The sequence below is a fragment of the Chelonia mydas genome, chromosome 15 (assembly GCF_015237465.2).
Source record: "Chelonia mydas isolate rCheMyd1 chromosome 15, rCheMyd1.pri.v2, whole genome shotgun sequence".
Classification (NCBI taxonomy): Eukaryota; Metazoa; Chordata; order Testudines; family Cheloniidae; genus Chelonia; species Chelonia mydas.
Genome location: NC_057856.1, coordinates 3,790,268 through 3,814,275, shown reverse-complemented (window position 1 = coordinate 3,814,275; position 24,008 = coordinate 3,790,268). Strand labels below are relative to the sequence as shown.

General features: G+C 62.6%; 1 protein-coding gene across 2 annotated transcripts in view; it reads right to left on the bottom strand.

Annotated features, from left to right (window-relative positions):
• Positions 1-609: 609 nt before the first annotated feature.
• Positions 610-24,008, bottom strand: part of INPP5J (inositol polyphosphate-5-phosphatase J) — a 30,404-nt gene continuing 7,005 nt past the window's right edge. For both annotated transcript variants that reach the window (XM_037878424.2, XM_043529586.1), the window contains 10 exons: positions 22,664-22,772; positions 20,960-21,076; positions 20,690-20,865; positions 14,252-14,363; positions 9,543-9,652; positions 6,651-6,840; positions 6,339-6,476; positions 4,051-4,128; positions 3,060-3,164; positions 610-2,623 (listed from right to left, as the gene is read on the bottom strand). In XM_037878424.2, the coding sequence (XP_037734352.2) occupies positions 1,946-2,623; positions 3,060-3,164; positions 4,051-4,128; positions 6,339-6,476; positions 6,651-6,840; positions 9,543-9,652; positions 14,252-14,363; positions 20,690-20,865; positions 20,960-21,076; positions 22,664-22,772 (1,813 nt within the window). In that variant the 3' untranslated portion in view covers positions 610-1,945. The remainder of the gene's footprint in view (positions 2,624-3,059; positions 3,165-4,050; positions 4,129-6,338; positions 6,477-6,650; positions 6,841-9,542; positions 9,653-14,251; positions 14,364-20,689; positions 20,866-20,959; positions 21,077-22,663; positions 22,773-24,008) is intronic.

The window sequence follows — 24,008 nt, the reverse complement described above, 5'->3', positions numbered from 1 at the left end:
CCCAGCGTGCGCATGCAGCTGGGGGGGCTATTTTGCACATGGGGTGAGGTGACCGGACCTAGAGAAAGCACCTAGGGCCCAAACTGCCCCGGGGAGGGCGGGAACAGCACTGGCTTCAAGCTGCCAGCCACTCATTGAGCATCTTCCCCCCCCTCCCCGAGAGCAGCACAGGGTGGGGGCGCCCAGCTCAGGGGAGCCTCAGCAGTGGGGCAGCAGCTGACCTTGGTACATCCTTGTCCGCTAAGAGGCGGGGGGTCATGGTCCCCACACCTTGCCTGGGGCCCCTCCTCCTACCACTGCTCTGCTCTGCCAGCTCCAGTCCCCCGGTAGCTCCTGTGCTGAGGGTGGGGCCCACTCAGGGTCCTCCCACATGCAGCAAGCGGCAGACCCAGGGGGCATGGCCCCCAGCCGCTGCACTCCCAGCACAGGGCCAGGCAGGGCAAGCGGGTGAGGCGGAATGGAGTGACCCACCAGCACTAGCTCCCTGGGGCGGAGCCTTCAGGGACCACCGGTGACTAGCACCATGCTTTGACAGGCACCCTCTGTGCTGAGCTGGGGCCTCGGGGCTCCTGGCAGCATGGCACCCCTTAGTGCTGCACGGGGGCTGGCATTGAGTGCTAGGGTAGTGCTGCCTCCTGAGCCATGCCATCCAAATGCTGAGCCAGCCCAACCCTGCCAAGGGAGCAGCCCCAGGCCTGCCATCCCTGCCCCAGCCCCTCCTGCACATACCAGTTCAGCAAATCAAAGCACAGGGGGGCACCTGGGGGTGGGGCATTTATTCCATCAGCTGCAATGTGGTAGGACATGGTGCGTTGGCTCTGACCCTTGCCGAGCCGTGGGCCCCAGGGCAGCCAGGCCCATGCACTCCCTGGCAGCTTTGGTTTCTTCCCTCCCTCGTGGGCACTTGTGCTGCAGGCCCAGGCCAGGCTTTGTGGAGTGAACAGCTGTGGGTCAGTGACCCCCCCCCCCTTGTGCTGCACAGCTCCGTCCTGTCCCCCTCTGCTCTAATCTGCCCTGACGCTGTCCCTGTACCCCCAGCACCGCACCGTGCCCCAACCACCCCTTCGCACCCAACGCCAGCTGGAACCACAGCTGGGCCCGCACCACAACTGCCCCGAGTGACCCTGACACGCTCCCTTTGCAGCCGTGGGGCCAGCGCTCAGCCCTTCTGGGCGTCTGGCACCCTCCCTCTTGGAGACTCTAGCTGGGCCCCCAGAAGGCTCCTCAGCATCCACCTCCCTGTCCATGACATCGTCTGGGCCATGGGGCCAGTCCCACTGTCTCTCCTCTTCCTCAGCCTGCTCTGCGTGGGGGCAGCAGGCTCGGCCCAACCGTGCGGCAAAGGAAAGGAGGACTTGGACCGTCTGTCATGTCAGCGGCTCCCAACCAGCTCCCCCAGCCACATCCTCGTGGCCCCAGGCTGCCAGCCCTGCCCACATCCCCCTGGCATAGCCACTGACTGTTGCCAGGGGCTCTGCCATACCCAGTGTCCCGACTCCCTGGCCCAGCTCATGCCCTATGGACTCCGTGCTCCAGGCTGCCCAGGAAGCGCTGGCCAAGCCCAGCCCCAAGGCGCCGTCTCTCAGCTGATGGAACAGGCGGTGGGGCCCAAGCACACAACCTGGGGCGGAGGGTTTCACGACTGGAACAGCGAACAGGAGGAATGGGCCCAGCGGCCCCGCTGGGGCCTCACTACACTCACACTACAGGACCCGGCGGGCGGATGGCTCGGGTGAGTGTGTGTGGGGAGCAGAGTGTCCGTGCAGTGGCCAGTGCCTGGACCTTGGCAGGGCGTGTGGGTCGCTAACGGCCGTTGCCTACATCACACCAGCAGGGACGGATCACAGAGCACCTGGGGTGGCCCAGTGTGGGCAAGAGAGGCAGCACACGGGAAGAACACGGCAAGCTCTACACGGGGATCACTGCAAGTGGCCAGGCCCAGCATTCACTGCGCAGTGCCAGCTGCTCGGCCCTGAGTGGCTCCAGTGGCTGCAGCTGGCAGAGGGTCTTGGCTGTCCCTGGAGCTGCTCCCCTCCTTGGGGGAGGTGCTGAACAGATTGGCAGCCCCAGCGGTGGGGCTGGTGGGGCTCATCCTCCTGGCAGGGTAGCCCTGGTCTGCGCTCGCCCTCCTTGGGCCCATGGCCTGGTCGACAGTCTCCAGGCGGAGCGCGGGCAGCAGGCCGAGGTTCCTGGGGTTGGCCCTGGCCAGGGGGTTGTCGTCAGAGAGGCACCAGGCGCCGCAGGGCTCCCCCGCAGTCCTGTAGCCAGGGGCACGGCTGTTCTCCTGGCTCTCAGCAGCCCGCGCTGGCTCCTTGCTCTTGGCATTGCGCCAGGGCAGCTCCTCCTTTGGCAGCTGGATGCTGGGGATGTCGCCCTTCAGGGGGCGTCGGCTCTGCGGCGACGGGCTGCGGCTGGCCCCCCGTTCGTGGCTCATCGGCCTCAGGATGAGCCCCTGGAACTTGGGGAGGCTGGGGCTGCGGCTTCGGTGGCTCTTCATCTTGCCAGGGCTGGGGCTGCGGGACTTGGGCGCCAACAGGACCAGGGTGCTGTTGTCCTCCTCCTCGGAGCTGGTGCTCGAGCTGTCCGTCTGGCTGCTGCCCTCCTCCGACGTGGGCAGCGAGATCTGCACGCCCATAGAGACAGTCAGTGGGGAGACAAGGCTGGTGCTGCCCCATGGGGCGTGCGTGAGGAGAGGGGGTGTCTCGGGACAGGCGGTATACCCAGTCCACCCTCTCTCCTGCCCCTCACCTCCCCACACCGAGGGTTCAGCTGCCATGGAAGGGGGGGCATAGACATGTCACAGCGCATTTGGGGCAAGGCCAGCCCAGCTTCTGGGGTGTCTGGGCAGCAGCTGGCACCATGAGGCCCCAAGAACCCCCATGTCATTCAGCTCATACCCCCAGAACTCCCCTCCCTGTCACCCTCCATCTCTTCTTCCCCACCGTGATACCCTTGTACCCTGCACAGCAGCCCCCGCCCTGCACTCCCCATCCCCACCTGCATGGTGCCCCCCAATGTGCCTTGCCCCCCGCGGACGTGCCCAGCAGGAAGCTGCTCACCTGGAAGGGTTCTGTCACCCCAGTGATGCTGCTGTAGTTGTTGCCGTAGTAACCGAGAATGTATTCGCCCTTCCCTTTGGGTAGCGCCTCCTCCGAAAACACCACCTACAGCCCCGGGGAGAGCGAGGGGGCATCAGGGGCCCTGCCAGCCACCCGTCCCTCCTCCACCTCTGGCATGGCAGAGCACCCAGCGGGGTAGCTCAAATGCGGGCCCATCACAGTGCCCCTTGGCGTACCCAGGAAGGACATGTGGCGCCCCAGGGCGTTTCTAAGGGGACAGGCGAACGCAGAGCTGGCAGATGGAGAGGGCATGGCACTAGTCGGAGAGCCGGCGCTCCGAGAGGCCAAAGGCTCGCTGGGAGCAGGGCATATTCCAACAGGCACAGGGAGCCTGGCACCCAGGCAGATCACCGCCACCGGCAGCTGTTGGCAACGGCCTGGCTCCTGCTGTGGCATGGCGTCCAGGCTCCAGGCCGTCCAGTGGCTTGCATGGGATTGTGTGATCATCTACCCACGTGGCAGGGGCTGTCTCCATGCTATGAGGGGCTGGTTCAGCTGGGCATGTGGCTGTCTCTCTAGTCACCAATCCAGCCCCTGGACTGTCCTACAAGCTCTAAAGCCCCACACCTGGCCTCTGGCTGGTGCTGGTTCTCCAGCTCCCCCCTCCCCACACACACACCTGGTGGCCCCCAGCACAACTCCCCTCTGGTGCAGGATGTCCTGCTAACAATGACTGCCTCCCACTGGGCTGCGTGCTACACCCAGCCTGGAGGGAGGCTGCCCTAAGATGCCATGGGCTGGGAGATCCCGAGAGCCCCAGGCTCTATGGGGGGCTGACCCTCACCTGGCTGGCAGAGCAGGGAGGGCTAGCTCACTGTTGTGGGGGGAAGAGAGTGGGGCTCAGTGGGGTATTTGGGAAGCAGAGGCAAAACGAGCAGCCAGCGGGGGCCAGCTGGGTGCATGGCCATGAACGGGGGCTGGGGTCACATACCTGGTACACACTGCCCTCTGGGTCCTCTTGTTTGGCCCACACGTACGCCACGTAGTCCTTGTAGTGCCTGAAGCCTACCTGCAGGGAGAGAAGTCCCAATGGAGAGCGAGATGGGACCAGGCCCCGCACCCAGAGAGTGCCCAGTGCTGACCCCTGCTCTTGCCCACACCACTGGGCCTCACACTGACTCCTAACCCTGCCCACACCCCTATAACACTCACCTGCACGACCCAACCCCCACCAGTGTGCACCTAACGCTGACCCCCTAACCCAGCCACACTAGAATATGCTCCATTGACATCAACCGCAACCCTATCACTGGACCATGCCCAACTCTAATCCCTGACCTCTAACCCCAAGGTGCTCGATTCTGACCCCTAACCCCAGAGCATGCTTACCCTAACCCAGCCTGGTCGTACCCCCCGAGCCAACCCTCAGCTCCCAGCCGGCCTCTGCCAACAGCCCGGCCTGATCTGGGGGCTCCATTTAAGACACACGGGGTCAAATTTTCAGAGGTGCTGAGCACCTGCAGGCACCCACTGGTCACCCCACCCACCACCACCAGCCACAGCCCCAAAGTCCTGAGCTTTCAGAACGCCCCAGGGCTCGTCCTGGATGCACCTTCTGGGCTCGGAGCTGCGAGGGGCTCTCCTCTCCAGCCCTGGGGGCTCCCAATCCATTTACAAATAGTGCACTGTGAGACACCCCTTTGGGCACAACACGAGTCGCCGGAGGCGCTCGCCCCCCCGGCCCAGTCCCCAGTCCCCGGCTGGGCATCCAGGAACCGAGGAACCTGAATCAGAGGAGATGCTGGCCCAGGTGACTGCCTCTTCTCCTCACCACAGGGCGGGTCAGGTGCCCCTGGCCAGCCCCCCAGCCCCGAGCGCTAGCGGGGCATGGGCTCGCCCAGTGGGTGTTGGGGGCGGGGGGACGCATCCCCTCTGTCACTTCCATCCATGCTCCTGCCATAGCAGCAGTGCCCCAATTTGGAGCTGTTAGCGAAGACCAGGCTCTGCCCCAGACATGTCCCCCCCACCCCCCGGCTGCACGGCCCCATCGCAGCGGCACCCAGGGCGGGGCCTTGGCACGCAGCAGCTCCCGGCCAGGCAGCAGGCAGCTATAACCCAGGGGACCCACAAGCCCCTGGGGAATCCAGTTAGCAGCAGGGGCAAGGGGAAGAGGGATGGCCCCTGCTAGGAAGAGGGGCCAGATTCCTCCCTGGGGTCAACACACTGAAGCCAAGGGAGTTACCCCAGGGGAGAACCTGGCCCAGTGAGCCTAGGAAACCAGGGGGCCTAGACAGCAGGGCCCAGGGAGCAGAGGCTGGCCCCACATGGGAAACAGAGACCCTGGAGAGGGGTGCAGGGCAACGTGTGATCCCTGCAGGCTGCTGGAGTCTCTCTGCCAGGGGATCAGGTTTGCAGCGCAGCACATGGGAGCCTCCCCTGCAGCCCCAGCTTGGCACAGGGGGATCTGAAAGTCACATTGCCTGGCTCCTGCGCCGGAGGCCTCCCTCAGCTGTAAGGAGACACCCAGGTGAGATGCAGGCTGCTCCAGAAAGGCTTACCCTGTGAGCTGATTGCACAGTGCCAAGGACACCTGCAGCTCGCCGGGGCTCACCTTGGGTCCATGCTCGCAGAGCCCTGGCACACACTGCAGCTGGCTGCCAAGGGGCGGTGGCTCGCCATGTGGTACAGAGCAGCACTGTAGCTAGGGATGCCAGCACCAGGGGAGTCGGCTCTCCCACTTCAGGCCATGGGCAGCTCGCCCCATCAGGAAGGGAAGGGGCAGCAGGCAGTGACCGCTTAGGAAGGCTGGACAGCCTGGCTCAGAGTGGCAAAGCCGGTGCTCCCACAGGACAGCTCTGCCCCTCAAGAGGGAACTAACCCGAGGGCACCCCTGTAACAGGCATCTAGCCCTGCAGCGCTCCCCATTCACCTGCTCAAAGATTGCTGACTGCACAGACATGGGGTGGGAGCTACTGCCCTGGGCGGGGGGAAGGGGCAAGGATACAGCTCTTTTGGGGTGTGGGACTCTGGGGGCTAGGGAGGGAGGAGCCCCGTGGAGCCCGCACCCTCCATCTCCACCTCCAGGGGACACCTGCCTGCCTGCTTGCCATCCCCCAGCCATCTGGACCTGCTCCCCCTCACACCCCCAGCCACCCCCTCCCCCTGCATGCCCAAGCAGCAGCCAGGGAAGGACCCAGCAGAGAGGCCAGGAGCAGCCACAGGAGGGCCCCACACCCTGCCCCTCTGGCACTCAGCCCCAGCTACAGCACAGCCCCTTACCCGGTAGAGACCTATCCAGTCCCAGGAGCTCCTGTGGAAGACGGTGGCCATCTTGTATCGGACAATGGCTTGCTCAGGTCTTGACCACTCGTCGGCCACTTGAATCTCAACCAAAGGCTTGTCGGTCTTGGAGGCAAACTGCCATGGAGAAGCACAGGGCATCAGCGGGGGCAGCCGCACCCCTGCAGGGGAAGCTCTGCCAACGCTGTCAAGCACCTCTGTCGAGGCGCTGGTCCCTCAGGACCGTGGCCAGAGCCGCTCCACCAGACCCAGACTAGCGCTGGGGAGCTCCAGAGGAGGCGACTGACTCACCTGCACGGCGAAGATGGCAGCCACAGGCTTGTGGTCGCTCACCACATACTCCATGTGGCTGCAGTAGCAGAGCTGGGTCACGGCCAGGACGGTCCTGCTGGGCCTCCGGCCGCTGGGGTTGTGCGGGGCGCCGCAGGACTTGATCTTCCAGAGGATGCGGTCGGTCCAGGCTGGTTTCCGTTTCTTGGCACTGCGTGGCACAGGTGGGCACCATTCAGCTGGCACAGGGCAAAGGGGTCTCCCTGCAAACCGCCCCCCTCCCCGGCGCAGGCCCTGGGGGAGGGGAACGGAGCACATCTTGGCGATGCTCCCTGGTGCAACTGCAGGGACTCCCTGGCAACATGGCTACTGCAGCCTCCCCCATAACAAACCCCATGTCCCCCACGCTGACATGGCAGCCCATCCCTACGCCCCTCGCGCCGACACGGCCACCTGTACCCTCCGCCCATCCCTACGCCCCCCGCGCCGACACGGCCGCCTGTACCCTCCGCCCATCCCTACGCCCCCCGTGCCGACACAGCCGCCTGTACCCTATGCCCATCCCTATGCCCCCCGCGCCGACACGGCCGCCTGTACCCTCCGCCCATCCCTACGCCCCCCGCGCCGACATGGCAGCCCATCCCTATGCCCATCCCCATGCCCCCCGCGCCGACACGGCCACCTGTACCCTCCGCCCATCCCTACGCCCCCCGCGCCGACACGGCCGCCTGTACCCTACGCCCATCCCTACGCCCCCCGCGCCGACACGGCCGCCTGTACCCTCCGCCCATCCCTACGCCCCCCGCGCCGACACGGCCGCCTGTACCCTCCGCCCATCCCTACGCCCCCCGTGCCGACACGGCCGCCTGTACCCTCCGCCCACCCCTATGCCCCCCCCACCGACATGGCAGCCCATCTCTATGCCCATCCCCATGCCCCCCGCGCCGACACGGCCGCCTGTACCCTATGCCCATCCCTATGCCCCCCGCGCCGACACGGCCGCCTGTACCCTCCGCCCATCCCTACGCCCCCCGCGCCGACATGGCAGCCCATCCCTATGCCCATCCCCATGCCCCCCGCGCCGACACGGCCACCTGTACCCTCCGCCCATCCCTACGCCCCCCGCGCCGACACGGCCGCCTGTACCCTACGCCCATCCCTACGCCCCCCGCGCCGACACGGCCGCCTGTACCCTCCGCCCATCCCTACGCCCCCCGCGCCGACACAGCCGCCTGTACCCTCCGCCCATCCCTACGCCCCCCGTGCCGACACGGCCGCCTGTACCCTCCGCCCACCCCTATGCCCCCCCCACCGACATGGCAGCCCATCTCTATGCCCATCCCCATGCCCCCCGCGCCGACACGGCCGCCTGTACCCTACGCCCATCCCTACGCCCCCCGCGCCGACACGGCCGCCTGTACCCTCCGCCCATCCCTACGCCCCCCGCGCCGACACGGCCGCCTGTACCCTCCGCCCATCCCTACGCCCCCCGTGCCGACACGGCCGCCTGTACCCTCCGCCCACCCCTATGCCCCCCCCACCGACATGGCAGCCCATCTCTATGCCCATCCCCATGCCCCCCGCGCCGACACGGCCGCCTGTACCCTCCGCCCATCCCTACGCCCCCCGCGCCGACACGGCCGCCTGTACCCTCCGCCCATCCCCACGCCCCCCGCGCCGACATGGCAGCCTGTACCCTCCGCCCATCCCCATGCCCCCCGCGCCGACACGGCCGCCTGTACCCTCCGCCCATCCCTACGCCCCCCGCGCCGACACAGCCGCCTGTACCCTCCGCCCATCCCTACGCCCCCCGTGCCGACACGGCCGCCTGTACCCTCCGCCCACCCCTATGCCCCCCCCACCGACATGGCAGCCCATCTCTATGCCCATCCCCATGCCCCCCGCGCCGACACGGCCGCCTGTACCCTACGCCCATCCCTACGCCCCCCGCGCCGACACGGCCGCCTGTACCCTCCGCCCATCCCTACGCCCCCCGCGCCGACACGGCCGCCTGTACCCTCCGCCCATCCCTACGCCCCCCGTGCCGACACGGCCGCCTGTACCCTCCGCCCACCCCTATGCCCCCCCCACCGACATGGCAGCCCATCTCTATGCCCATCCCCATGCCCCCCGCGCCGACACGGCCGCCTGTACCCTCCGCCCATCCCTACGCCCCCCGCGCCGACACGGCCTCCTGTACCCTCCGCCCACCCCTATGCCCCCCCCGCCGACATGGCAGCCCATCCCTATGCCCATCCCCATGCCCCCCGCGCCGACACGGCCGCCTGTACCCGCCGCCCATCCCTACGCCCCCCGCGCCGACACGGCCGCCTGTACCCTCCGCCCATCCCTACGCCCCCTGCGCCGACACGGCCGCCTGTACCCTCCGCCCATCCCTACGCCCCCCGCGCCGACACGGCCGCCTGTTCCCTCCGCCCATCCCTACGCCCCCAGCGCCGACACGGCCGCCTGTACCCTCCGCCCATCCCTACGCCCCCCGCGCCGACACGGCCGCCTGTACCCTCCGCCCATCCCTATGCCCCCCGCGCCGACACGGCCGCCTGTACCCTCCGCCCATCCCTATGCCCCCCACGCTGACACAGCCACCTATATCCTCTGCCTGTCCCTATTTCCCGGTGCTGATGTATCCTGCCATATCCTCCCCCCCACGGGTGTGCCCGTCCTATGCCTCCCATTCTGGAGCCCCTTTCCCAGCCCCCATGCAGAAGCTGCTTCTACTCCCTCCTTGTATTGTGTCCCCCAGCCAACCGCCAGCAGCCTGCAATGAGGATAATGGTACCCCAGTTCCAGAGTTCAAGACACCCAGTGCCCACTCTCACAGCTAGGCCCCCCAGTCTTCTCCTCAGCCTCTCCCTCCCCACGGCAGGCAAGTCGCTCACGCTGCACCCCTACCTGGTGTCATACTGGTTGGTCCCCACGTCGAACTTGAAAGTGGGCGGGAAGTTGAGGGGCCCCTCCTGGAAGCCGCTCAGGATGGGCCAGGTACCTTTGGCGATGTTCAGCTGGGGGAGGGGATCAAGGGGAATGGACAGACATTGACAGGGTCAGCCCCCAGTGCAATTCACACAGGCCTCCCTTCCAGCCCCTGCAGCCCCCCAGCTCCTGACCCACTCCAAGGAAGAGAACGCAGCTGCTGGCCCTGGGCTTTGGGATAGGGTGACCAGACAGTAAATGTGAAAAATCGGGATGGGGGTGGGGGGTAATAGGAGCCTATATAAGAAAAAGACCGAAAAATAGGGACTGTCCCTATAAAATCGGGACATCTGGTCACCCTACTTGGGGAGGGGCTTGGGGCTGGGCGTTGCTGGAGTGGGGCTCTGGGCTTAAGTGGAGCCATGGCCCTGGTGATTCCCCTCCCCCCTTCATCCTCTTTTGGGGGCAGCCCCATTAACGCCTGCCCTGGGGAGCCCCAGTGGCCGTTCCCTGGAGCGCAGGAGAGGACCGGCTGAGCTGCTGCAGACTCAGGGTTGGGGATCTCAGCCAGCACCTGTTCCTGCCCTTGGAGCCCCAGCTGAGAGCACGGATGCAGGCAGCAGTCCCGGGTTACAATGGCTCCAATGGCTCCATGGAGCCGGGCCCATGCTCAGAAGGGCCCCCACCACTTGCTCCTCTTGGCCTTCCCACCTGCTGCCTCCTTGGCCCCACCCTCCTGCTCCTCTCTGCCCCCTGCCCGGACCCCAGGGCACCTCCAGCTCCGGGCAGTCTCTGCTTCCCACCACCAGTGGGGCCCCCCGTCTCCCTGGAGCTGAGCCACCTGGGACTGGTGCAGAAGCCTGGCCCGTCTCAGCCGGGGACTGTGCGGGAAGCTTGGCTGGGTCCCTGAAGGCGAAATGCGTCTTGAGGAGCCCAGCCGGGGCAGGCCCTGGCCTGGCTGATCACAGCACTCCCGCGGGGCCGGAGCGATTCCCCGCCCCAGGACCAGCCCTGGCTGCACTGCCGGGGGCTCAGCCCGGCAAACACAGTCGCCTCCCAGCAGGGCCAGTGAGTGCGGCCAAGAGGCAGGGTGTGGGGGAGTGGGTTTCTTGCGGGGGCACTGCTGGGCTGGGAGGGGGCAGGGAAGAGGTGTATGTTGGGGCACTAGGGAGTGGGGGTTCTGTGGGGGGTGCTTGGCAGTTGTGGGGGGGCTGTGGGCAGGGGGGCACTGGACAGGGGTGGTGTTGTGCAGGGCGCTATGCATTTGTCTGGGGGGGCGTTGGGCACAGTGGGTCTGGTGGGGCTCTGGCCAGAGGGTGTTGGTGTGACGAAGTGGAAATTTTCTTTATGCTTTCTCTGAATATTGTGTGAGTGCCTCAGTTTCCCCTATGCATTTCTTAAGTATCTAGGTGGGGGGATAAGGGTGTGTGATTGTTGCAGAGCCCGAGAGGGCCAGTGTGATGGTGTCTACACAGAGAATGGCCAACACCCTGTCTCCTGGCAACTGATTGTAACAAAGTGTGGTGGAGTCCGGGCCCTGCACCCCTCTTCCTGGGATTCACCGTGACTCTCAGCCAGCCAGTAAAACGGAAGGTTTATTGGCCATAGCAATACAGTCTAAAACAGAGCTTATGGGAACAACCAGGACTCCTCAGTCAAGTCCTTCTGGGGGGCAGGGAGCTTAGACCCCAGCCTTGGTGTTCCCTGCATTCGACCACCCAGCCCGAAACTCTCTCCACCCACTCCTCCTCTTGGCTTTGGCCCTTTCCCAGGCTAGGAGGGCACCTGATTCCTTTGTTCTCCAACCCTTTAGCTCTCACCTTGCAGGGGGGAAGGGCCCAGGCCATCAGTTGCCAGGAAACAGGGTGTCGGCCATTCTCTGTGTCCAGACCCCTGCACACACCTGCCCTCTAGGGCTCTGCAATGATCATACACCCTTATCCCACCACCTAGATACTTAAGAACTGCCTAGGGGAAACTGAGGCACCCCCACAATATTCAGAGAAAACATTAAGAACAGTCCCACTTTGTCACACTGATGTCCTGGGCCCCTCCCCTGCAAAGGTGCCAACTGAAGGTGTTGGAGAACAAAGAGATCAGGTGACCTCCTGGCCTGGGAAAGAGACAAAGGCCAGAGGAGGGGCTGGAGAGTTTTCAGTTTGGAGCTGGCTGGGGAAATGGAGGGAGGCCCAGATGGGGTTCTGGGCTCCCTGCGCCCCAAGATGGACCTAATTGAGGGGTCCTCGTCTCTGTACCTACAAGCTCTGTTTTAGACCGTGTTCCTGTCATCTAATAAACCTTCTGTTTCACTGGCTGGCTGAGAGTCACGTCTGACTGTGAAGTTGGGGGGCAGGACCCTCTGGCTTCCCCAGGAGCCCTGCCTGTGTGGACTCGCTGTGGGAAGCGCACGGTGTGGACGGGGATGCTGAATGCTCCGAGGTCAGACCCAGGAAGGTGGAAGCTGTGTGAGCTTCTTGCCCTGGGGACAGGCTGCTCCCAGAGAGGAGGCTCCCCCAGAGTCCTGACTGGCTTCATGTGGAGTAGTTCCAAAGCATCGCCCAGGGACGCCATGACAGTTGGGCGGGAGGGGGGACTGTGTGGTGTGGCATGGGCCCGCCCCCCGAGGGGAAGGGGCATGTTGGCAGCACAGGGCGGGGCGGGCCACTGTGTGTCTGGCAACTACCAATTTGTAAATAGTGCCCTCGCACTGGGCTGGGTGGAGCTGGGCCACCCCTGCCATGCCATGCCCCATTGCCCCGGTTGGCCCCTTGCTCTGGGACTGACCTCCCTGTGCCAGGCTCCACTGCCCCCCGGGGGTCCACAAATAAGTTTGGCACCGGGCCCACAAAAGGTCAATCCGGCCCTGGCAGGCGCCAAGATCCAGATCCTCATGCAAATATGTCCCCGCAGCTCCCGGCAACACAGGCCAGGCTGGGAGGACTTTGCCCCAAGCACAAACCTCTAGAAGTGCCAGGCGGCTCCTGTGCTCTCTGCCCAGCCTTAGTGCAGCCCCACGGTGCTCAGGACCCCCGTGCGGGCCGCATGCCCAGAGCCCAGCGATTACAGCCTCGCATCAACTTCAGAGCCCATCAGTGCAGAGACATGTCTCCCCGTCCCAGCCCCCACGCTCCCCCCAGGCTCTGAGAGTCATGCTGGGCTTGTGCATCAACCACAGAGATTGTGCACTGAGAACGCAGGGAGCAATTCCCTTGTCGATGCACAAGCCAGGCTGGGCCCCAGCTCCCCCGCATCCCACTGGCCCTGCAGGGCGAACGGGACAGGATTAAAGTAGCTCTGAGCCACACCCCAGGGAGCAGACAGAGAGGGAGGAACGAGGCACTTTGCACATCGCTTTCCTGAGCAGCCCCAGAACCCAACCCTCTTACAAACCCCCTCCCAGCCTCCCAGCCCCCTTCAATCTCTTCCTAAGGGGGATTCCGCACTGTGACTTTACCTTGTTCATGGAGCAAGAACACAGGGTGGCCACATCACTGCAGGGCAGTGTGACAAAGTGGGAATGTTCTTAATATTTTCTCTGAATACTGTGTGGGTGCCTCAGTTTCCTGTATGCATTTCTTAAGGATCTAGGTGGGGGGATAAGGGTGTGTGATTGTTGCAGAGCCCTAGAAGGCCAGTGTGATGCTGTCTGCACAGAGAATGGCCGACACCCTGTCTCCTGGCAACTGATGGCCTGGGCCCCTCATCTGCAAAGGTGCCAACTGAAGGTGTTGGAGAACAAAGAAATTAGGTGGCCTCCTGGCCTGGGAAAGAGACAAAGGCCAGAGGAGGGGCTGGAGAGTTCAGTTTGGAGCTGGTTGGGGAAATGGAGGGAGGCCCAGATGGGGTTCTGGGCTCCCTGCCTCCCAAGATGGACCTGACTGAGAAGTCCTGGTCTCTGTACCTGAAAGCTCTGTTTTAGACCGTGTTCCTGTCGTCTAATAAACCTTCTGTTTCACTGGCTGGCTGAGAGTCACGTCTGACTGCGGAGTTGGGGTGCAGGACCCTCTGGCTGCCCCAGGAGCCCCACCTGGGCGGACTCGCTGTGGGAAGCGCACGGTGTGGAAGGGGATGCTGAATGCTCTGAGGTCAGACCCAGGAAGGTGGAAGCTTCTTGCCCTGGAGACAGTCTGCTCAGAGAGAGGAGGCTCCCACAGAGCGCTGACTGGCCTTGTACGGAGTAGTTCCAGAGCATCGCCCAGGGACTTCATGACAGGCAGTAGGCGGGGGAGCAACGCTGCCCCACTCCAGGGGACTCTGCGGCGGGGTCACGGAGGCAGCTGGGCTGCAGGGAACCTCGCTCCCAAGCCCAGGGGCACGCCTGCACTTCATGCCCCATGGGCTCTGGGCTGGCAGCAGCCGGGTTAGGAGGAAGGAGCTTTTCTAGCCTCTTGCCCTCCCCGTCCCCAAGGAGCTGCGGGCCCCAGCCGGGGATTTTCATTCCCCGGGGGAGCAGCTCTCCCTGCCCCCCCGGCTGGGGGCACAAGGGATTGGATTTTCATATCTGCCCCAGGGAGGCGCTGGCTCCTCAGCCCCATGTCGCCCTCAGCACCTAGCATGTGGGGCTCCAGAAAAGCAGAAGAGTATCTGCCGGCCCCCCTCCAGCACCGCCGAGCGTTAACTCGGAGCCGAGCACGCACAGGAAGCAAGCACCTGCCTCGTGGGATGCACCTGCCCGGACGGCCTCTCACCTGGTCCTTCTCCCACAGCTGGCTCAGGATGCTGTTGTCGATGGCGTACTTCACAAAGCGGATGTCCAGGCTCTCGATGCGGAAGTTGAGGTCCCCAAACCAGAAGACGATGCTGGGGAGAGCGAGGGCGAGAGCACGGCCAGGGTGAAGAGGGGACTCCATGCCCCCCACACAGCACAAATGCAGCGTCCCCAGGGGTGGGCCAGCTGCAGCCCATGGAGACGGGACTAGACTCCCTCCAGAACTCGCAGTGACTGAGTGACAGCCCGGGGAGAGCACTGGGAGTCCTGGCTTCCAGGCCTGGGATCCAGCCACTGGGCTGCGCTGCCTCGGAGAACTGAGGCCCAGGGAAATGTCCTGGGTAAGGCAGTGGGGAGGGAAAATCCCTGCCCCAGACCCCAGCTCCCATAGCCCTGTGCAAGGAGGCTCCCCTGCAGCACCCAGCACAATGGGGCACGATTCCCAACAGGTCGCTGTCAGAGACCCACCGTCACAGGGTCTCGGGGAAGTTTAACCTGGGGCGGGGGGAGAGCTTCAGTCTAGCTGTCAGGGTCCAGAGGACAGGGCGAAAGCAGCTGGGACTCTGGCAGCCCTGCCAGGGCCTCCCCTGGGCCCTCCAACCAGCTCCAGGGTGACAGGTTGGGTGACAAGCAGTCCTGGAGCTGTCCTCTGAGCCCCAATGCGACCCGGCCTTGAGCCTGCTCCCAGGCAGGCAGGAGCCAGGAGTCTTTTGCCTGCTAGCGTCTGAGGAGCTGGAGCACGGCTGCGGGTAGCAGGGTGGGTTCTGGGCTGTGTCTCAACTTGGGCTTCTGGAAGCTTGTGGGCTGCAGAGGGTGTGACGAACTGGGACTGTTCTTAATGTTTCCTCTAAATAGTGTGGGGGTGCCTCAGTTTCCCCTATGCAGTTCTTAAGTATCTAGGGGGTGGGATAAGGGTGTATGATCATTGCAGAGCCCTAGAGGGCAGTTGTGTGCAGGAGTCTGGACACAGAGAATGGCCGACACCCTGTTTTCTGGCAACTGATGGCCTGGGCCCTTCCCCCCTGCAAGGTGAGAGCTGAAGGTTTGGAGAACAAAGAAATCCGGTGACCTCCTGGCCCGGGGAAGGGACAAAGCCCAGAGGAGGAGGGACTGGAGGGAGTTTCAGTTTGGGGCTGGCTGGGACATGGAGTGAAGGGCAGATGTGGCTGTCTGGCTCACTGCCCCTCCAAAATGGACCCAGCTGAGGGGTCCTGTTCCCTGCACCTGCAAGCTCTGTTTTAGACCATGTTCCTGTCGTTTAATAAACCTCTGTTTTACTGGCTGGCTGAGAGTCACGTCTGAGTGCGAAGTTGGGGGGCAGGACCCTCTGGCTTCCCCAGGAGCCCTGCCTGGGCGGACTCGCTGTGGGAAGCGCACGGAGGGGCAGAGGATGCTGAATGCTCCGAGGTCAGACCCAGGAAGGTGGAAGCTGTGTGAGCTGTGTGTCCTGCAGACAGGCTGCTCACAGAAAGGAGACTTCCCCAGAGTCCTGACTGGCTTCATGGGGAGCAGTTCCAGAGCATCGCCCGGGGACTCCGTGACAACTGGTGGGAATGGTGGGATCTACTGCACCCCATGGATGGCACTTCCTGCAGTAAGTGACTGGGGAGCAGTAAAACGAAGGGGGATTGACGGGGACCAGGCGTGCTGAAGATTCAGAAGGAGACGGTTTCAGGGGGCGGTTAACCCCTAGGAGTGTGTGACCAGAGAGAAGGACTTTTGCAGTAACAGGGTCCCCCGGGGGATTGCAACGAGCGGTCCCAGGGGCGGAGGAGTCTGCCGCTCGACCCTGGCAAAGAGGTGGTGACCTTGAGAAGGGCTGGCATACTAGGGGTTCTCCCTGGAAACCGTGGGGAGCTGAGAGCACACAGGCCTGTGAGTCCACAACAACTTGGGAAGAGCGGAGTGATGGCCTGTCACCATATCCTTAAGAAGGACATTGTAACCCTGTGCAAAAAGAGAGGGTTGAGCATTGGAAAGTTCACCAAAGCAGAGTTAATCGTGCAGCTGGAGGAGGATGACCGCCCTAAGGAACAGATTCCTGACCCCAGATGGGGCTATAGCAGGATCTGGGAGCAGCTGGAGTGGTAGTCAGACATCCCCAAGACTCCTGTCCCCGACCAGACGAGGGTCTTCACAATCGGGTTCCCCATCCGGGGATCGGAGACAGACGGGATTGGAGCTGAGTCTGAGAGAGCAAGAGGACTGTGAGAGACAGCGAGAGCCCAAGAAAGAGCTGCAGAAGCAGCAGCAGCATGAACTGGCGTTGGTGGAGCGGAGAGGCATGGGGTCCTCCCAGGGGTGAGTGGGGATAGACCCCGGGGGGCCAGTTCCGCAGGGAACCTCGAGACTAAATTGCTGCCCCTGGTTAAGGAGGAGGGGGGATATGGATGCCCACCTCACTGCCTTTGAGCAGGCTGGAGATTTGAACCAGGGGGACCCTGCAGAAAAGCCCCGGTGTCTAGCTCCCTTGCTGGGTCCCAAGGCCATAGACTCCATCAGCCAGATGGGTGGGGAGGTGGAGAGGCTCCCACTCCTGACCCCAACCTGTATGTCTGTGTGGAGTCTCCTGGGGCCAGGCCCCTCAGACTCCCAGTGGGAGCGGAAGGTGATGGTCAATGGGGAGACGTTCCTGGGGTGGCGAGACCGTGGGACAGAGAGAACTGTTGTCAGGCCCTGGGTGGTGCAGCCTCAGATACTGAGGGGCTGTGTGAGCTGGGTGAGGGTCCCAGGGACGAAGCCCCTTGCCCTGCCAATGGCCCAGATCCCTGTGCAGACCCAGGAGGGGTCGGGCTGGCTGGCCGTTGGGGTGCTCCAGGACACCAGCTGCGAGACCCTGTTGTGGGGTGACTGTGTCTCTTTGGGACAGGATCCAGGCCCTGCTCCTGTAACATCCAAGGGTTTGAATTTGAATCCAGGGAACCAATTGGTGGAGAGGGAAATGGTCAGTGAAAATGCAGATGACCTTGCTGGCAGCAGGGAGGAGCCGCTACGCTTGGGCTACCTGCCTGCCTGTAACCAGACCCCTGGAGCTGGGTGGGACAGAGAGATGCTCCCTGCCCCCTTGCACACCAGAGAGGGGGCTCAGGCTGGCTCTGATGCAGTGAGGAAAGCAGCGAGCTCGCTGCCTACCCCACTGGGACAGCAAGGGCAGCGCTGAGCACAGTGGGAGCTGAGACCCCAGCTGAGTGGGGGGAGACACAGGCAGGGCAGGGGATCTGTTGGGAGTGGAAGGTGCTTGGTAAGGAAAGTTTGGATGAGCCTAGGCAGCCTTGTGATCTGATGGCTGTGTCTAGTCAGCAGGGTGGGAAGGCGAGGAGAGTGGAAGATGAGTGTCCTTGGACCTTACCTGTTAGCTGGGTGGAGAATTGGGACAGTGAAGGAAATGTGCCTGTGTCTGTCAGGGGTAGCCTATGGAGGGAGCTACCCCCATCTCCAAGCAGTTGTCTGTGACCAGCCTTGTGTGCTGGAACAAGGGGAATGAGATCCCAAGCTGTGTGTTTGGGAAAGGAGAAAGGGTGTCCGGCTCTTCTTTGTCTGTGGAGCAGACTGAAGGGGCCTTTCCGCCTGTGATGGTTGAGGGTAGTGCAGTTGTCTCAAAGTTGGTTCTGGATTCAACTAAAGCCCAGGAAGGGAATGGTCCTAAGTTTGTGTCTGCTCGGGAGAATGGCCCTGTAACTAGGTTGCATCCAGTTAGTGTCTATGCAAAATCCCAGAGCCCAGACAATTCTGGTGCTTGTATTTTGCCTGTTGCTAGTGTGTTGTTGGGAAACGGTGTAGCAACTGTGTCTAATCAGGGTGAGATCCTAGCCAGAGCACAAGGAGAGCATGAAGGTGATGTGATTATGTTACCTACTGAGGGGGTGGAAACCTGTGACAAGAAGGAAAAGATTCCTGAACTTGTGTGTGGCAAAGGGAAGGAGAATGCTTCTGACCTTTTATCTAGGAAGTCTGTAAGTTTGCCTGAAAGGGGATTGTGTAGGAATCCGCCGGATGGGCCAGAGGTAATTCTGGATGTAAGGGAGACCCGGAAAGAGTCTGTTGTTGCTCAGCAAAGTGTTCCTCTAGAGCAAGCCCTAGGTAAAGAGGGTAAGAGCAGAATTTCTGAGAAGTGTGAATTGTTGCATCGAAAAGCCCTAGGGAAAGGAATCCTCATGGAGTCTTTGCAAGCAGTTTGCTGCAACTGAAGGGTGTGAAAGTGATTTAATCAAGAAAGTTTCAGGTCCTAACAGCCAGAAATTTTCTGCTGTGAAGGGATCCACTGACTTTCCTGTTGAAAGATCCAGTGTGGATAGCTTTGAGAAGGTCTCAGATGAAGTGAAAGCTGTTAAGAAAGTTAAACAGTCCTATAACCAAGTGGCTGTGTTTGGCCAGCTTGTTGGGGAGAAGACCCAATCCCAGTTTGACCCCCTGGGGTTTTGGGGTGGCCAAAGGGCACTGGCCGCATAAACCTTCCCACATGCGGCCTGCGAGTGCTATTGACCACCCCGGACCTAAGGGAGTGCGTGAAACTGGAAGGGCCTGGTGTAACTCCTACCAAGGAATGGGAGAGATGCTGGGCCATCCATGGGAACGTTGGTGGCTTCGAACTTCCCCAGGTCACTGGCTAAAGTGACCCCGCCCAGTTCGATCTCGAAGGGGGGAGAGATGTCACAAAGTGGGACTGTTCTTAATGTTTCCTCTGAATAGTGTAGGGGTCTCAGTTTCCCCTATGCAGTTCTCAAGTATCTAGGGGGTGGGATAAGGGTGTATGATCATTGCAGAGCCCTAGAGGGCAGGTGTGTGCAGGGGTCTGGACACAGAAAATGGCCGACACCCTGTTTCCTGGCAACTGATGGCCTGGGCCCTTCCCCCCTGCAAGGTGAGAGCTGAAGGGTTGGAGAACAAAGGAATCCGGTGACCTCCTGGCCCGGGAAAGGGACAAAGCCCAGAGGAGGGGGGGCTGGAGGGAGTTTCAGTTTGGGGCTGGCTGGGACATGGAGTGAAGGGCAGACGTGGTTGTCTGGCTCACTGCCCCCCCAAAATAGACCCAGCTGAGGGGTCCCGTTCTCTGCACCTACAAGCTCTGTTTTAGACCATGTTCCTGTCATCTAATAAAACTCTGTTTTACTGGCTGGCTGAGAGTCACGTCTGAGTGCGAAGTTGGGGGGCAGGACCCTCTGGCTTCCCCAGGAGCCCCGCCTGAGCGGACTCGCTGTGGGAAGCGCAGGGAGGGGCAGAGGATGCTGAATGCTCCGAGGTCAGACCCAGGAAGGTGGAAGCTGTGTGAGTTGTGTGTCCTGCAGACAGGCTGCTCACAGAAAGGAGACTTCCCCAGAGTCCTGACTGGCTTCATGGGGAGCAGTTCCAGAGCATCGCGCGGGGACTCCGTGACAGAGGGCAGGGCAGGAGCCTGGTCACATGGGGGGCCTAGATGCACAGAGCGCTGTTGGGTGGGGCCCTGGATGCACAGGGGTCCTGGGATGGGGGGTGTTGGGCAGGGCCCTGGACACACAGGGGGCCTGGATGCACAGAGCACAGTTGGGTGAGGCCTTGGATGCACAGGGGTTCTAGGATGGGGGGGTTGGGAGGACCCTGGACACACAGGGGAGCGCCCAGGCAAGCGGGGGCAGAGCAGGAGCCGGGACACGTGGCTCTGGCACAGGGAGGCCTGGGGACAGGAGTCAATCTCACCCAGCTGCGCAGGCGCTCTCAGCAGCCCAGCCGTGCGAGCGAGGGAATGTAGGTCAGTGCTTTGCCGATAACGCGCTGGCCAGCTGCCAGCCCCGCTGCGGGAGCGGCTCAGGTGCGGGGCCCAGCAGCCCTGGGGATAATTAGCCGAAACCTTCTGCTCAGATCATCCGACTTTCCATGGATCAAACGGGAGAGCGCGAACCCGGGGTGGAAATTTCCACTGCCAGGCGCTAGCTGGTGGGGCTGTCCCGGGGCCTGCAGCCCTGCTAGCACCGAGCACGAGAGCATGGTGGGAAGTGGGCAGAGCAAACCACAACCTGACAGGCTGAAGCAGACTCCCTGACCCCCAGCTAGCCTGGAGGAAGCCATCTGCCAGCGCAGGAGAATGGCCGTGTACACACAGCCCTGTGCCCAGCACACATCCAGAGGGGCCACAGATTCAGACGGGAGCTGCGGCAGAGCAATCCCAGCTGGGTTTAGGACTGAAGGGCCAAGGGAGGCCCGGGACCCAAATCCACGTGGGGATGACACAGCATTCCCCAGGCAAGGTGCTGGCTTGCGATTCCCAAAGCAGAGCCCCCGCTGGGAACCCTGCTGGATGCAGGGGTTCAGCACCTGAATCTGGCCTCCTGGGGGCGGGACACGGCCCGTTTCAGAGGGGTGGAGCTGCAGACTCAGCTCCAAGCCCCAGTCAGAGCCGGTGGGTGGGGCAGGCAGGGAGTGGAAGGAGCCGGGGGTTACATACTCGTGGTCCAGGATGCCGCTGGCTGCATGTCCCTCGAACTGCTGCATGTTGAGGATGGTGGTGAAATCCTCCTTGCGCTGCTCGGCCTTCTCCAGGTGAGCCGGCAGGTGGCAGTTCAGGAAACAGACCATGTGGCCGAAGATGGAGAGCCGCACGCTGACCCCGCCCTTGTTGCCCTGCTCCAAGAGGAACCCAAGCTGTGTCATCGGAGGAGGGGAGTCCCCCCCCTGGAGTCACATCCCCCCACCCCTGCCAGAGCACCCTCCTCACCCAGTAGCCGCCCAGCCCGGTCCTGGTGCAGTCCGTCTGGATGTCCTGCAGGAAGGGGAGGTGATAGTACTTGGCAAACACCAGCAGGATCACACCCTGCATCCGCACCGTGCTCACCTGCAACAGGGAGAGAAGGGCGTGAGGCAGGGCAGCCATTCCAGGGCTTTTCCCCTGCATGGCAGGCGGCATGGGGCTGAGGTGCAGGGCTGGGCCAGCACCTCAGCTAGAATCCCAGCTCTGCCCAGGTGCCTCCCCCCAGTCCCTGCCCCTGCCTGCCTCAGTCTCCCCATCTGCGAGACAGGGCTGATGGCACTGACCCACCTTCCCTGGGGCAGGGCTGGTAGGACTGGTCAGCGTTGGCACATGGCACAGCACTGAGGGGTGTTTATGCGCCAGCCAGAGCAGATGGCAGCCACCCCAAGCATGCAGACCTGCAGCTTGCTGTGACCGGGAGCACCCACCCTGTCCTGTATTTGGTACCCAGCCGGCGCCCTGCTCCGCAGCACCCATTCCCAGGCAATCCTTATGCAGCCAGGCTGACGCCAGCATGCCACTGCCCCAGGAATGGACCCTGCAGAGCACTCTCTTGGCAACAGGCACTATCCCAGAGTCCCAGCGGGGCTTAGTTCCCTGGATGGGGGTGGGCACTTAGGACCTCAGATCAGGCCAGAGCCCGGCGGCTGCTCAAAGCCCAGGGCTCCACACGCAGTGCGCTGGGGGCTGTGCTAGCCCCCCAAGGAATGGGGGCGGTGGGCCAGCAAGGGACCAGCAGGATGGGGAGGTATGCTGGGCTGGCCGGGCAGGCATGGTGGGGAGTGCTGTGAGCCGCAGGGCCATGGGATGGCACAGGGCAGCTCCATGGGCTCCAGGCTGCAGGGTAGATCCACTGGAAATGGGGTGAGCTCAGGCCCCCATGGCAGAGCAGCCCCCACCCTTGTGCTACTGGGGAAGACCTGCACTCCACTCCTGGGCCCAGGTAGAGTTACACCCCCAGCCCTCTGGCAGGGGAGGAGCCAGACACAGCACTGCCCACCCAGCATTTGGGGCCCCCCATTAGAAGAGTTTAACTGTGCTTGTGACCTCACAGTCTCAAGTTGCCATGGAGACAGCTGTGAGGACACACACAAAGGGGACCAGGGGGCTGGGAGTGTGCAGATCACAGGCAGAAGCCCATGGACGGTGCCTGGCACCAGATACCACTGTCATGAGCTTTGTACGTTCTCTGCGCTCCCCGACTTGCCAAACCCAACCCCACTCCTGACTCTCCACCAGCTCCCCTCTACTCTTTGACCTCACCCCAAACTTTAATTCAAAGAATTACCCCAAACGGCACTGAGGAGACACCCATGGGACAAGAAGCGCCTCATGTCCCAGATTCTTAGTACCTTGCAAAGGTGGGGCAGGGTGTCACTTCTCCGTGGTGCAATGAGGGAAACTGAGGCAGAGATCAGGGCAGGGTCTTGCCCAGAGTCACCCAATGAAGTGGTGGCAGGGTCTTGCTCTCCCTGTGCATTGTTTAGGCGTTAGAGCAATCTCCTTCAAATCACCACCCAGGGAGACCTGGGATGGGGAACTGTGTCAGCTTGCCAGGCTGGGGGGGTTTCGGGAGGCCCTGGCTGCCTGCACTGCTGGGTGGGGTACCCAGTTTGATTTAATCAGATTTTTGCTCAAACCAAGCAGGCCTTCGAGCCCAACCCCTCCTACCAATACAAAGTTGAAGGGACTCAGCACGTCCATGAAGAGCTCACTCCACTGGTCTGTGAAGAGGGCGTCCTTCAGGCGCTTGTTGATCATGGAGTTCACTTCCTGCAGCCTGGAAGGGAGACAGGCAGGTCTGACTGCAGGCTTGGGAAGACTCCCCAGCAGCCCTCCAGCCAGCGGGCACTCCTCCCTGCCAGGAGACTGCCCGGGCGCCAGCTAGGGGCAACTCCCTCAGACAGGGGCAGAGGCCCAGTGCTGGAGGGAGCAGGGAGGTGGAAATCCCCCCAGGAGAGTCCCTGCCACTGGCAGTGGAGGGGGCTTCTGCACAGTGCCCGGCTGGCAGCTCAGGGTGAGTCAAACACTACAGCCAGCAGGGCAGGGCTTAGCCGCCAGACAGGGGTCTTGGGGACCCCGCAGGGGTTCTGTGCCCCTGTTCACACTGCAGTTCTGCCAAGGTTTGCGCCAGCTCAGCCCGGGCAGCTGTTAACAAAAGCAAACGGCGGGAGACGCTGCCTCAGGGACAGAGTCATAGACATGTGGGGCTGGAACGGAAGGGACCTCGGGAGGTCAGGTCCTCCAGCCCCTGCGCTGGGGCAGGACCAAGTTAACCTAGACCAGCCCTGACAGGCATTTGTCCAACCTGTTCTTAAACTTCCAGTGACGGGGATTCCACACCCTCCCAGGGAACCTGCTGGTTGAAGATGTCGCATCAAAAAGCAGAGAGGAATTTAAACAGTGCCAGGCCCCTGGGCACCGTGCCTGTGGGGGCCAGGCAAGTGGGCCAGAGGTGTCAAGGAACCTGGAGAGCCCTAGGAATGGACAGTGATCATAAACGGGTACAGGGAATTGAATCTCCTGTGCTGTGTGCGACTCCCAGCCTGGATGGGGGAGTCCAGCAGGAGAGAGAGCAAGCCCACAAGCAGCCTCATTTGGACTGGAAGGTCTCTGGGAGAGGGACTGTCTCTGAACAATGGAGCCCTGATCTCAGTTAGGGTTCCCAGGTACTAATGTAAACCACTACAATAGTACCCAAAGGGCCTGTCTTTTTCTTGCACTTTGGCAACACTCGTCTGGCTTGTTGTGCCAACAAAGTCTCCGTGCGTTGAATTGGAAGCTGCCTTGTTGGTAGCTAAGAACTGCATTAAGTGTTACCAGGGGCTGGCTCCAATCCAGCTTGAACAGAACAATGGATCCATGCCCTTGAGGGCTGCTTACTATGGCCAAGGGCTCATCGCAGAGAGAGAGACTTCTACGAGACTTTGGAGGGGATGTTGAACTGTCCACGGCCCAGTCCTGAGAGGTGCAGGGGCATTTGTATGGGCTGGGCTCTGCCATGTATGGCAAGCAG